Here is a 13,616-nt window from a genome sequence, read left to right on the forward strand (position 1 = left end):
AGTCAGAACTGGTCATCACACTTGTTACCAGGGAGACCAAAGGAAGGGGTCTGTGCCCCACATGACTGTGTTGTCTGACCATCATGTTACCCAGCTTGGTGCTTGCCTACTGGAAGCATAGTCGGCAGAATCGTGGTGCCTGCTTTACTCACTGTCCTCTTCTGTGTTGCTAAATGTATGCAGTCCATTACGTGCCCTGGGAGGGCTCTAAATAGAGGCATCCTGGTTTTTCCCTTTGCCTTTTTCAGTACTGTCTGAGGAAGAAAATTATATCTATCTTCATATGATGACCAAATCAATAGTCACATGCATACTATGTTGTCATCTGCAAAATAATACTTGGGTTTAGAAGCAGTGCTCAATAGTGATGACTCACTTACAGCCACATCTGTCACACCTGCTTCCTTCTGTAGGTCCTTCCACTGCATCTAGCTCTTCATGGTTCTTAGGATTCAACCTGAAGTCTTAAAAGTGTGTAACAAGCAAGCACTTTACACACTCAACTGTCTTCTTGGCTGTTGATAGTCAATATTTACCATCACAGCGTCACTCTGTAGCTCAGATTGCCCTAGAATTCGATTATATAGCCCAGGCCAGCTTCCAATTTCTAGTCTTCCTGCTTCTGCCTCCCATATGCTGAGATTAGAGGAATGACGTGCACTTCCACTCCTGGTTTATCTATTTGTGACTTCTGTTGCGAACACAACATGGATATCATTAAGTCATCTGGTTAATGGGTCTTCCTCAATATTTTTCCAGAAGTAGCCAACCTGTATAATAGGAAAAACTTTATAAAGATTGTCAAGATGACAATCTTTTCAAGATGACAATAGTGCTCTTTTCTGAGTAATGCCTTTGGGAGATCTTGCCTTTTATGTAGGTTTGTCTGTTGCTCAGCTTTTTTCAACTCTTACTAATAAGCAAAGTAAATACACTTTTGTCTTGTTATGTGTACCTAGGTTATGGAATGAATGGTGGCATTTCCTGATTTATTATCTTATTTGTCTCTTTAATTTTCTTTACTCAGATCCCTTTGATTTAAATCATAATCTTGGTGCTGGATTATCGAGGAAAAGTAAGTTACTCTTACTTGTAAATTTGGTGCAATCTCTTGTTCTCTTAATTCATGTGATTGAATTCTTACTGTTTTCTTTATAGTGACAAATTTTATAATGAAAGCTTTTATCAATGGAAGAAGAGTATTTGGAATTCCAGTCAAAGGACTTCCAAAGGACTACCCCTCAAAACTGGTGAGTTTTTGTTAAACATGTCATAAAGCAATTAAGATGCACATTTTAAGATATTGCTCTGGACATTTGCAGTGGTGCTTCTCATGCTTGTTCAAGGCCAAGAGCTCCTTGGCCTGCACAGTTAAGATGAGTCCTTTCTTCAGTAGGTGTGCAGGTGGGATGCAGCGTCCCACAGACTCCCACAGCAGATGCTGAGGCACCCCTTCTTTCCTTATGAAGCCACACACAATACTGGGATGTAACTCCTTACTTTGCTTGAATATAGAATTTGTACAGTGTATATCATGTTTTTCAGTTCACTGCAGTTTAGCCATTTTGTTTCCTGACACCCTCTATTGGCCTCAGCTTCTCCTGTTATGTTGAAGCCACTTTTATGTGTTACTTGCCAGTGTCCTCCAGCTTGAGGGAATAAAGAAACAGGGCTTAGGTCAGTCTGTATCAGCTGTGCCTCTCATTGGTGTTAAGGTCTTGTTTGGGATGAGTGATACAAATATTAAAATACCAACTTGTTCCCACGCTGGTTGTGTGGTGTGTTGTGGTCTTGTTTGCAGTTCCTTTTATACAGCTTTGTTCTTGTAGGCATACTTTTTTGATCCAGATGTCCTAACTGAGGGAGAACTGGCTCCAAATGACAGGTGCTGCCGAATTTGTGGAAAAATCGGACACTTCATGAAGGACTGTCCCATGAGGAGAAAGTAAGCACATGCTCCGAAGGGGGGCTTGTCTTTATTTCTTGAACCGGTTTCTAAATGTGGGTCTGCTTCTACCAGGAAAATGAGCCTGTGGAATCAAGCAGTTTTCAGATAAACAAGTTCATTTTTTAAAATGAAAATAAAGTGAGCTATCTGTGGCTGGGGTGCAGATGCTCCTATGAAGGTGACTGTCTTCCAGACCAGGCCTTCTTGCTAGTTTGGGGTGTGGCATATAGTGTTAAATCAGTTTAATCCTTAGTGATTACTCTCAGGAGGACAGTTGCTGGGCACCTGGCTTCCTCCTGATGATGTTATTGAGAGGCTTGGGGATACTTTTCTGGTCTGCTTGGGTCATTGTTGTCCTGGCTGACCCTGGCATTGCTTTTAACTAAACAGTGCTATTCTCATTTCAAAACTCACTTAAACAAAGTAGATCACAGTCCAGACTTGAAGGAATACTTAGTGATCAGCCGGACTAAGTATGGCACTGTTTACTGTTACTTTCTGTACTGGGAGGCTGAAGCAAGGGAATCATGGGTTCAAGGCCAGCCTCAGCTACAAAGGGAATATGAAGCTAGCCTGACTGCATGTGACATTATCTCAAAAAAGAAATCAGTGGGGCTGAAGAGCTGGCTCAGTAATTAAGAGCACTTAGTGCTCATGCACAGGACCCAGGTTCCATTCCTAGCACCTGCATTTGGTGACTCACAACCACCTGGAGCTCATTCCAGGGTCTCCATGGACATTTACATGTATATGTGCATATGCATATAAATTATAAAACAAAGTAAAAAGGGACTCTGACATTCTTGAAGCTGAACCTCCTTAAAACCATTATTAACTTTTTTGTGTGATATTCAAGTCTTAAAAAGCAAATTCATCAGAAAGGCTGATCAGCACCCCACTGTGTGCCTGATTGAGTTTCATCACACAGGTATCAAAGCAGGCATTAAGGTCAGGAGTCTCACCAATAAACACTGGCTCGAAGCACTGGTGATAGCTCTGTGTCAAGACTTTCACATTTGCAATTTCGGCCAACCCAGAGTAGGATGTTAGGAAATTAGTGCACTAGATTGAAAATACACAGACTTGGGTTTCGTTATCCCCAGCACAGTGCAGTGTGCCTGTGGGAGAGGGTGGGGGATTATGCATATAGCATACATTTTCTGTAAGGGTTGGACAGCTGTGAGTTTGGGTTTCTGAGTGGCCCCCTGTTACCTACCCCCTGTCCATGCTGAAAGACAGCAGCCTTAATAGAGGAGCCAGACTGGCAGAGTCTAGATTTCCTTTTCACACTGTGTGGCCATGTCTCGATATTTTGTTAAGTTTTTGTTGGTGCTTTTCCTATTATTAGTATTTTATCTTCAATAGAGTGAGGCGACGGCGAGACCAGGACGATACCCCAAACCAAAGATACTCTGAGAGCAAAGAAAAACGAAGCAAAGAAGACAGAGAAATTCAGAACAAGTGTACAGAAAAGGAAGTGTCAACAAAAGAAGATAAGCCCACACAGTGTGCAGCTTCAAAAGCAAAGCCAGCGAGGGCAGCTGTCGACCTGGGACGAGAAAAGGTTCTCAGGACACCAGCAGAAAAGTGGAAGAGACAGGATGACAGGGACTTAAGAGAAAAACGGTGTTTCATTTGTGGAAGAGAAGGACACATTAAAAAAGAATGCCCACAGTTCAAAGGCTCTCCAGGTACAGAAAACCTCTCCAGAAACCTTGATGTTCATGTCCAAGGGGTGGTAAAGCTTTAGAGGTTTTTACATTTTGTATTTGTTTTTTAAGGAATGTATTTACTCAGAGAAGATTTTGTAAGGAAGTGACACACACCCCCTTCACATGCACCTTAAATACTCATCCTCTGTGAGACTTATTCCTGGGTTTAGTCTTATGTACGCCTAAGATTATCAATGAAATGACAGTCTGCTCATCTCCAGTCTGTATAAACAGCCTCAGTAGCAAGTAAACAAGTCACAAGGAGAGGCGTGCTGTTTACTGTGTCAATCTGATCATCAAAGCGCTGTCTAGACCCAGGTGAGGTGGTAGCTGAGGGAATCTCAAGATACTGATACTGCCATGTACAAATGAGCATGTTTTCGTTCATCTACTCTAAGCAGGTGAGCAGGAAAGAGAATCAAAGGATAGTGACAGTGTTCAAACTGGGGTTTTAGCCCTTAGCCCACCGTTTTCAGAGTCAGCCACACATCTTCTGGATGCAGTGGTCCGCGTATATAGTCAAAGCTACTTAAGAGGCTGAAGCAGAAAGGGCATCTTAGCCAGGGACAGTGAGACCAGCCTGAGCAACATAGTGTGCTTTCTTTTGAGCAGAAAGCCAAATCAACCGGGAATATTAACCCTTATGTTGCTGGATATGAATAGGTTAAGTGTCCAGGATAGGGGTACCTTTTTAATGGATTGGTAAGAGTCTGAGTACCTTTAACCTGTGTAAGTTATGGTCTTCAAAATAATGTATATACTGTACTGATTTGTAACAAGCCTGGGTGAAACTGGATAATCATAGACAAGGAACACTAGAGAGTAATTGTCACTGCTCATTTGCTGAGGGTGTTAGTGAGGGCATCTCTGTAGTTCTTCCCTTCAAAGACCCCTGTGCTGGGAGCACTGATACACTCTTCCATTTTATTATATTGTGTCTGTCAGGCAGATTTGTCTAGATTCTTAAGACTGAAAGTTTTAGATCTCCTAATCTTCCCCCCACCCCTTACCCATTTCTTTGTTTGTTTGTTTGTTTGTTTGTTTTGTTTGAGGCAGAGACTCACTATTGTAGTGAAAGCCAGCCTAGAATTTGATATGTAGCCTGAGCTGGCTTCAAATTCAGAATCCCCCTGCCTCCTGCATTATAAGATTACATGCTTATCCTTATTTATTTTTTAAGGAGCTTTATAGAGAGAATTTATTTTAACATTTTCACTTATTTTAAATATGTGTGAGTATTTATGGATGATATGGCTTTGGTAGGCTCCCACAGCTCCTTGTTCTTCTAAGGAGCTCAAGACTTAACCCCAACATTTGCCTTGATTTTCCTTTATAAGAAGGAGTCGCAGTTTAAAGAAAATAAAATAATGGCCTATGTTACTATTCAGTTAGCATGTTACTCAGGGTCAAAGTAAGTATAGTTAAAGATGATCTCATTTAGCTCAAAAAGTAGGCGTCTTAAAACAGTTGAAACTAGACAATACAGATACAATTAACTTAGCTTCATCTAAATTATTCTTATACACTATATTTGAGAAAAACTCAGGTTTGTGTTTACAAACATCATGAAGCAGATCTTTGTAAGTCCCCTCCTCCTCCTCCTCCTCCTTCTCCTCTCCTTCTTCCTCTTTCCTCCCTCCTCCTCCTCCAGCATAGTCATCCCATACCACCTTTTCAGGTACATTCCATTGTCTAGTAAGAAGCTTTAAGTTACTGACCAATATATCTTAAAATTGTTAGAGCATGGCCTAAAGAGATAGCTCAGTTAGTAAGGTGCTTGCACAAGGACCTGAGTTCTATCCCAGCATGCACATGGAAAGCCCGACATTTGTAGTGGATGCCTTTAATCCTGAAAGTTTTAGATCTCCTAATCTTCCCCCCACCCCTTACCCATTTCTTTGTTTGTTTGTTTGTTTGTTTTGTTTGAGGCAGAGACTCACTATTGTAGTGAAATCTTTCTGGGGGAGACAGAGATAGGCAGATCCTTGGGGCTCCCTAACCAGCTAGCTTAGCCTGACTAAAAAAGGCCCAGTGAGAGACCCTGCCCCCAAAACCAAAATGGATTGCTCCCAAGCAATGAGCTCCGAGGCTGATCTCTGGCCTCTGCAGACACATGCCCACCCATCCACACATACGAATGTGCACATACATGCATACATACAAGTGTAAGAGTGGTAGCCCAGCAGGACACCTGGCTAACATTAAGGGTTAGCTACCTTAAGAAAAAGCCCTGGTCTAGAAACCTGGGAACTTCCTATGCAGCATTTACAACTAATGTCAATAGGGAGCACATGAGAGCAGAAGGACTCCCGGGGCTAGAGTGTGGCAAATGCTACTTGGTGGTAATTAAAATAAATTGGATGTTTCTGTCCCCAGAGTGCCCTTCCCTATAATTCCTTCCGTGGACTGTGTGGAATTCCATCAGAGAAATTTTCATCAGAGAAATCTTTCTTAAAGCATTTGAGAACAAGTCTGTTGCTTTCCATTTAAAGTAGGAACGAAAAGTGTTCCTTTCTTTCTGTAGGTTTGTGTAAGTCAGATTATGTGTCTGCATATTCTTCACCTAGCCCTTTGAGACCAGTTGCTCAGGTAAAAGCCAGCCTAAACCCTCTTCCTGTTCTCCCCTGAGTCTTCTGGAGTGCTTGCAGCTGTGCGCTGGGCCCTGCTGCTGGCCTGTGGTGCTCACTCCTTCTGTATACCCCATGTACTGTGTGGTAAGGCTTGTTGGGCACTGGTAGTAGGGACTTGCTGAATGGCTCCTGTATACATGTCAGTCTCCGACTAACGTGCAAACTTCTGCCACCCACGTGCCTAACCCCAGCTCTTCTTGGATATGGTTTGAGGCTGTGTCTGTTGCTTTTACCTTCAGTTTTTGTAAACCAGTCTATTTCATTTTTTAGGCAGTGCTTTTACATGAAGACAAAAAGAAACAAAAAACAACCATATTTTTGAGTCCCCAGTCAGGTATGTGGTTTTAAAGGATCAGATGTCTATTGTTTTCTTCTCTGAATATTTTACCACATGCCTTTGAAAGTCTTTCTTTCCAAGTGGTTCTGACAGAGGGATATCAGAACCTCTCAAGGGAACTTTGAAACAAACAAACAAACAAATAAACCTCTTTGCTTGTTTTCACCTTATACCCTTGATCTTAATCAGTAGTCAGCGGGTAAGTGCAGCCTGTGTAGTTATCAAACACTTCAGGTGACCTTGCCTCCCTGAGGAAGAATTCCTACCCGCTGACTCGATGGACTCCCTTCTTGTGCATTTTGTGACTGCTGTGGAATCTTGCCCTTGCTGTATTCTCCTTGTGGAGATTACCTGCCATGCTCCAGAATAAAGAGAAAGTTAGAGCCTGAACCCTTCACTCTGCATCCAAACAACTATTTCATTTATTTATCCCATCAGTAAATATCTATTGAGACTCCCTAAAGGCAGGGCAGTGAGCAGCAAAGCCCTCCTCTACACTCTTGTCAGGAGTAGACAAGAGAGAGAAGTAAGCTACAGTAAAAGATAACCATATGCGGGCAGATGCTTTAAGCGGGGAAAGCACAAGCTGAGTGTGTAGTGTCCTTTCTAATAAAAATCATCTTGAGTCAGCTGAGTCACAGGAAGTGAGGCCGAGCCGAAGGGAGACAGACACTGTTAACTGTTCCTGCTATTCAGCCTGAAACAGGCAGGAATGGTGTTGATGTGGGAAAGCAGTGGGAGATGAAGTTGGAGGAAATGAGTCTAGTGTCTTGAGACTCCAGCAGTGATGGAGGGTCTGGGAGGATTCTGCTAAGTGAGATGAGAAGCTGTTGGAGACTTCTAGTTGGGGGAACAGTGCTGTTTGAAGTCTGTAGAAGGCTAGGACAGGAACCTGAAGCCACCAGCGTATTTACCAAGGTAGAATTGAGGTGATGGCTCAGGTGTGGGAATGTAGAGAGTGTTGGGGAAGGCAACCATGCAGTGTATGGATGTTGTGAAGACACCCCAACAATATTAATGTATTGGGTTGGTGACAGGAACACACAGTGAGGCTCAGATGTTACTATAATCTTTGGCCAAGAACTAGAAAAATAAATGAAAATGTTATTGTGCTGGCAAATTTTTGAGGGAGAAATAGACATCTGTTTTCTAGTGGTGAGCTTAGGGTAGCTGTGTGCAGTTCCAGGGTAGAGAAGTCGAGTGGCCAGTCCAATATGTGAGCCTAGCATTTTGGTCCAGGTTACAGAAAGGAGTGTTAAGTGTTGTTGGTGTAGCATTTTAAGCCCTGTGCTGAGGGAGATGTTGTAGCAAGTGAAAGCACCATTGAAAAAAAGGGAAGCATGTGGACCTTGAGAATAAGGCAAACAGATGGCCAAAAAGGAGCCAAAGGAGCCGGAGCTGAGCTCAGAGGACAAGTGAAGGAAGCTTTGTGAAATGCTGTTCAGAGCTCTGTGTGGAGGCTGAGTTCGGCCTTGGGCTTGGCATCTGGGCTCACTGAAGCCTTTGAAAGAAGCTTTGGTGACTAGATTCAGAACTCCATGAAAAGGAATTAGAGCCTGCTTAGCCTGGACTTTGGTATCGAGGGTGGAGCCCCTCTGCCATGCCCCAGGCTTATGGAGGGATGCTGAAGAGAACATGGTGGAATACCAGGACAGGACGGTCTTTTCCTGGGATTTCAAGTGTTCTGAGTCTCAAAAAAGAAAGGGAAAAACTGAGGTAAAAGAAAGTAATTTTGTTTTTCAGCATTATTATAGGAAATACCAAATCAGTAAAACATGTTGTATACAACAGAGACCTGCCAGGGGACAGCCTAAGTAGCTTTCATTGGCCAGCCTGTCCTGGCCTCTCTTTATCTCTCTAAAAAGAGGCTAAAAACAAGAGGGCAAGCACGAAGAGCATGTGCTTCAGTCCCACCAAAGTTCTTGTGTCACATATTAAAAAATGAATGAGGCGGGCACAGTGGCACACACCTATAATCCCAGCACTTAGAGAGATAGAGGCAGGTGGATCTCTGTGAATTTGAGGCCAGCCTGGTCTACAAAGCAAGTCCAGGACAGGCAGGGTTACACAAAGAAACTGTGTCTCAAAAAAACAAAACAAAAGAATGGGAGGATTTTTATGTATATCAGTGCTTTGTCTGTGTGTATCTATGTGTGCCTGTGTGCATGTTGCCCGTGGAGGTCAGAAGAGGGCGTCAGGTCCTCTGGAACGAGTTACAGATGTTTCCAAGCCACTATGTGGGTAGTGGTCCCCTGGCAGTGCAACAAACACTAACTTCTGAGCCATCTCCAACCCCAGAAAAGTGAAATTTTTAATGAGAACAATTACTGCAACAGTATGACAGGTGTGGGTATGTAAAATAAATACTGACATGTAGAACACAGATTAGCTGCAGTTTCGGTTATCTGTTGGGGAGTCTTGGAATGATAGCCTAGTGCTGCAAACAAAGTGTTCACTTTTGAGTGTTGACTTCGGTAGAGTAACAAGTCTTAGCTAAAATCAGACCATGGCAGATTTCCTGGCTCCTCAGAAGGATGAACTGTCTTTCCTGGTCTTTCGGGCCTCTTCTGTCCAGGCAAGGACACTGACCACATTCTGGAAAGTTGAGGAAGCCTTGATTTGGGAATGTCTATTATCTCTACTAGGAATGCTATTCATGGGAGAAAACATAGTGGAATTATTAATGTGCCTGACTCCTTAGATGTTTCAGTACCAAAAGAACTTATCTTAAGTATTTGCAATTATTTTACTTTTTCTAATGAGTGAGAGGAAACATTGAAATGATAGCAGATTTTTTTTTTTTTAAGTTAGTGTCTCGTATAGCCGAGACTAACCTTAAATCTATTGTGGAGCTGAGGGTGAGCTGCACCATGCAATGTTCCATATATGGTAGGCAGGCACTCTACTGTCTATGTGACATCCCCTGGTGTCAGTCTCTTTACAAAGTAGATGGGAGTTGAGGTTAGTGTGCAGAATAAGGGCAGGTCACTTAAAAGGAATCTCTAAATCTTCACTGCACTTAGACCTGATGGAGAACATTGTATGTGATCAGCAGATAAGCAGGGGAAGGCTTAAGGGAACAGGAGCTCTAGTAGTTCTCAGGAAGATTTGTAATTGTTCTTCATGGACACATTTCAAAATAAGTTTTGTTGGGTACACTCCAAATCCAGTAGTGAGAAGTGAAAGGGCAATGACACCCCACAGTTAAGCTTATTATGGCTGCAGTGTAACTACACTGACTTCCAGATGAGCCCAGCTTTCTGGACTGATGTGAGCAACAGACACCACCAGCCAGTGGGATATTTTTTCCCCATAGATCGAGGAGTTTGCAGATCATAGTGTGCCATGTGTAAAGAGACCAAAAGAATGTTATTTTAAGCAACTCTGACCCTGAGCAGATGTTCCCAAACATTTTACACATGAGCAGATATTCCAAAACTCTGAAGTTCCTGATGCCAGGCACAGAGGAACACAGAGTGTAATTGTCTGCTCCAGACTATTGCATGGTTTCCACTTCATATGTTGGGGACACTTCTTGTCCTGCATACACCTCGGGTCTTCAGCTATGAACCAGAGGCTATTTGCTGACTGCTGAAATTACTGAGGGGCCATGTGCAAACACTTTAGCAGCTGTGGGTGTGAGTATAGAGGAAAGGTTCCTGGTGGTGGTGACTACACTGACCTTACCCCACACACAGAGCAGCCTTGCTGGACTTACGAGTTTACACATCTTGAAAGTGGAGTTCTACTATAATTTTGCAAGTTTTAAAAAAGTGGAAGGAAAAATGTAGCTGTTAGTTATATACCTGGAAACAGCATGGCCAACTGACATTTACGTATAAAATTATTAGTTATTCATTGGGGTAACAGTTCTGTAGCTGAAAAACTTACTAACTTTATTATAGGAAAATTTTATTACAAATTGTATTCTGCTTTCTATAAGAAAAATTATAGATGGCTAAAATTTGTTCTTGCTCATAAAATAACTGAAGAAATTAATGACAGCTGTCAGGCTGACCCATCACATGCAGGTGTAAATTATGTTGTTAATATGCACTACCTCTGTTGTAGGTAGAACTAGTTTCCCTTGAGCTCCTTTATAGACTGTGCCTTTGACCTGCTCATAAGTGTTGAGTGAGCATGTGTTGATGGAGAGCTATGCTCTTACCTTTTGACTTTGCTGGTCTTGGGGAACAGAAGCATTTTGTTTCAGATGTCTCAGCAAATATTACTTGTTGTTTTAAATAATTATAAAGACCACTGAGGAGCTGGAGAGATGGCTCCGTGGGTAAAATGCTGCATACTGTCATGAGGAGCAGAGTTTGGATTCTAGCATTTATGTGTTAGGTGGACATGGCAGCCTGCTTGTAATCCATCACACAGGAGGTGGAAGGAGGGGAGCCCCAGAGCAAGCTAGAGAACTAACTAAACCTGCCTCAGTATATAAGGAGAAAAACTATGAGGAAGGTATCCAGAATCAACCTCTGTCTCAATATGGGCACGCGGGCGCACACACAGTGTCCAAACACAAATGAACAAACATGTACAAACATGAAATGATATCATACACACAAGCATATTGGGGGTGGGGAGAACAGGGTTTGATTGGCTTAGTGTTTTTGTTTGTTTGTTTGTTTTTAATTTTGGACTTTAATCATTTGCCAATGATAAAGTTTTCTATCATGTACATTGGTGTTTTGTGTGCATGCATGTGTGTATGAGGGTGTCAGATATTGGAGTTACAGACAATTGTAAGCTGCCATGTGTGTGCTAGGAATTGAACCTGGGTCTTCTGGAAGAGTAGTCAGTGCTCTTGACCACTGAGCCATCTCACCATCCCCTGTGCTTTTTCATTTTGAATATGTAAATGGTCAAAATGTTACAGAATTGGATTAAAATTTACATTATATGCACCAACTTATATGAAAATGACTTCCATGTAACAAAATAGGGTATTTCTATTTCCTCTTATCTTTGGATACTCTGTCTCTTTGTCTTTATTTCTATCTATCTATCTATCTCTCTCTCTCTCTCTCTCTCTCACAGGTTTGAAGATTTTAATAGAAAGTCAACTTAAAAATATATATATAACTGGGGGCCAGTATTCAATGACTGCAGTGTCATGGTTTTTAATCCTCTCTCACAGAGAGAGAGAGAGAGAGAGAGTGTATGTGTGTGTGTGTGTGTGTGTGTGTGTGAAGTATTCTTTATGTGTTTGGTTTTATAGTTTGTCAACACTGAGAAATTCCAGTAGTCTTAATGAGAGCAAATGAAAAGCAATAGAAATACTTAAGATCACTGGTTCTCAACCTTCCTAATGCTGTGATCCTTTAATACAGTTCCTCATGTTGTAGTAACCCCCAGCCATAAAATTATTTTCATTGCTACTCCATAACTCTAATATTGCTACTGTTACAAATCTTAATTGAAATATCTGATATGTGACCACTGTGAAAGGGTCATTTGACCTCAAAGGAGTCATGACCTACAGGTTGAGAACCACTGCTTAAGAGATTAGAAATGGAAGATACATTTTTTGCAGATATGAGGGCGATCTAGCTGTGACATCTGTCACCCCATTGATCGCCAGGGTTGATTCAGCTGATCTGGATGGCTAGGTGAGTGTCCCCTTCCTCCCTCACTGCTCCATGTGCATCCCTCCCAAAGCTGCATGCTCAGTCAAAGAGGATCACCTTGCCCGAATAGAGGAGGACCCGTCTTCGGTCAAGGGTATACAAGTAGCTGCGCTCCCCTGGCTAGAACCTCCAAACAAGCTCAAGGTCCATTTTTTGCAACAGTGCCACTTAGTTACCTGAACTCATTCTTAATTATGTGACCCAAAATAATATAGTGGTATGTCACAGAAAATTATTTGTAATGATTATGTACCAATCACTGGAATTCTACAAAGTACAAAATTGGGATTTAGAGACATTGACATTGCTACAGATGTCAGCATTTTGTTTGCTTCCTGCATTGCTGTAAGAGTCACCAGTGGGAACACAGTCATGGTTGTGTCCATAGAGCTGAGTCTGTTGTAAGAGCACAGTGTGCACCTCCATCTAAGAGACATTCTCACATTCCCATCTTCAAGATCTGCGTCAGCTCCCTGGTGACCAGTGTTTGGGGTTGGTGGGGCTTCCTTCAGTTACATCTGTCCCTCGCAAACACACCCAAGGTGTGTTCCCTGAGTGATTCTAACCCTGGTCACACTGACAGTGAGGTTAAACACCAGAGGCATTATTTCTTTATACACTGCTTCTTCTTGAGGAAACTTGTGTTCGTGCTTTTGAAAATACCTACTACAGCTTATACTTTTACCTTCTTTTTATTTACATTTAACTCTACAGTTCACGTGGAAATGACAAAGGGGACAGCTGAAAAGGAAGCTAGCTTCCTTCTCCCCTCAAATATGTATTTGAACCAGGTATGGTGGTGGTGGCATAGTCCTTTAATCTCAGCACTCAGAGGCAGACAAATCTCTGTGAGTTTCAGGCTAGCCTGGGCTACATAATGAATTCTAGGCCATCCAAGGCCACAACAATGAAACTTTGCCTTTTTTTTTTTTAAGCGTTTGACATGATACCTGTTATTAAATGCTTTGTATTCTTCTCATTGGTTTGAATAAAGCCCTCATTATATAGTAGTAGTTATATGGGCTCTCTCGAGTTCTCAGATCTTTAGCCTTGTTCCACTGTAAGTGTTGTAAGGTGTGGCTGGTTTCACTACTAAGTAATTCTCATTCCTGTCCTTCCCTGTAAGTACAGTGAATTTTATTTTCTCATTGTACATCCATAAGATATTACCAGACTTCTAAAGGGTAATGGTATGAAATATTAATTTCTGGCCAGAGAACTCTTTGTCATCTATTTGGTTGCAGATGAAAAGAATGACCTATGTAAAAAACTTTCAAAACGTTGGTTTCCTCCTGCCCCAGTGCCAGCCTAGGAATACAGCCTGCAGCTGCATTAAACAGGCTCACTGCAGCA

General features: G+C 42.1%; 1 protein-coding gene across 6 annotated transcripts in view; it reads left to right on the top strand.

Moving 5' to 3' along the window:
- The window catches only part of Tut7 (terminal uridylyl transferase 7), a 57,902-nt gene that overhangs the window by 42,764 nt on the left and 1,522 nt on the right, over positions 1-13,616 (top strand). For 3 of the 6 annotated variants that reach the window (XM_021647781.2, XM_021647780.2, XM_021647782.2), the window contains exons 23-28: positions 1,028-1,075; positions 1,159-1,250; positions 1,830-1,945; positions 3,314-3,639; positions 6,185-6,249; positions 6,561-6,624. In XM_021647781.2, coding sequence (XP_021503456.2) covers positions 1,028-1,075; positions 1,159-1,250; positions 1,830-1,945; positions 3,314-3,639; positions 6,185-6,249; positions 6,561-6,624 — 711 coding nt within the window. The remainder of the gene's footprint in view (positions 1-1,027; positions 1,076-1,158; positions 1,251-1,829; positions 1,946-3,313; positions 3,640-6,184; positions 6,250-6,560; positions 6,625-13,616) is intronic. The other 3 variants (XM_021647783.2, XM_060380548.1, XM_060380549.1) reach the window with 2 other exon arrangements.

Source organism: Meriones unguiculatus, chromosome 3 (genome assembly GCF_030254825.1).
Source record: "Meriones unguiculatus strain TT.TT164.6M chromosome 3, Bangor_MerUng_6.1, whole genome shotgun sequence".
Lineage (NCBI taxonomy): Eukaryota > Metazoa > Chordata > Mammalia > Rodentia > Muridae > Meriones > Meriones unguiculatus.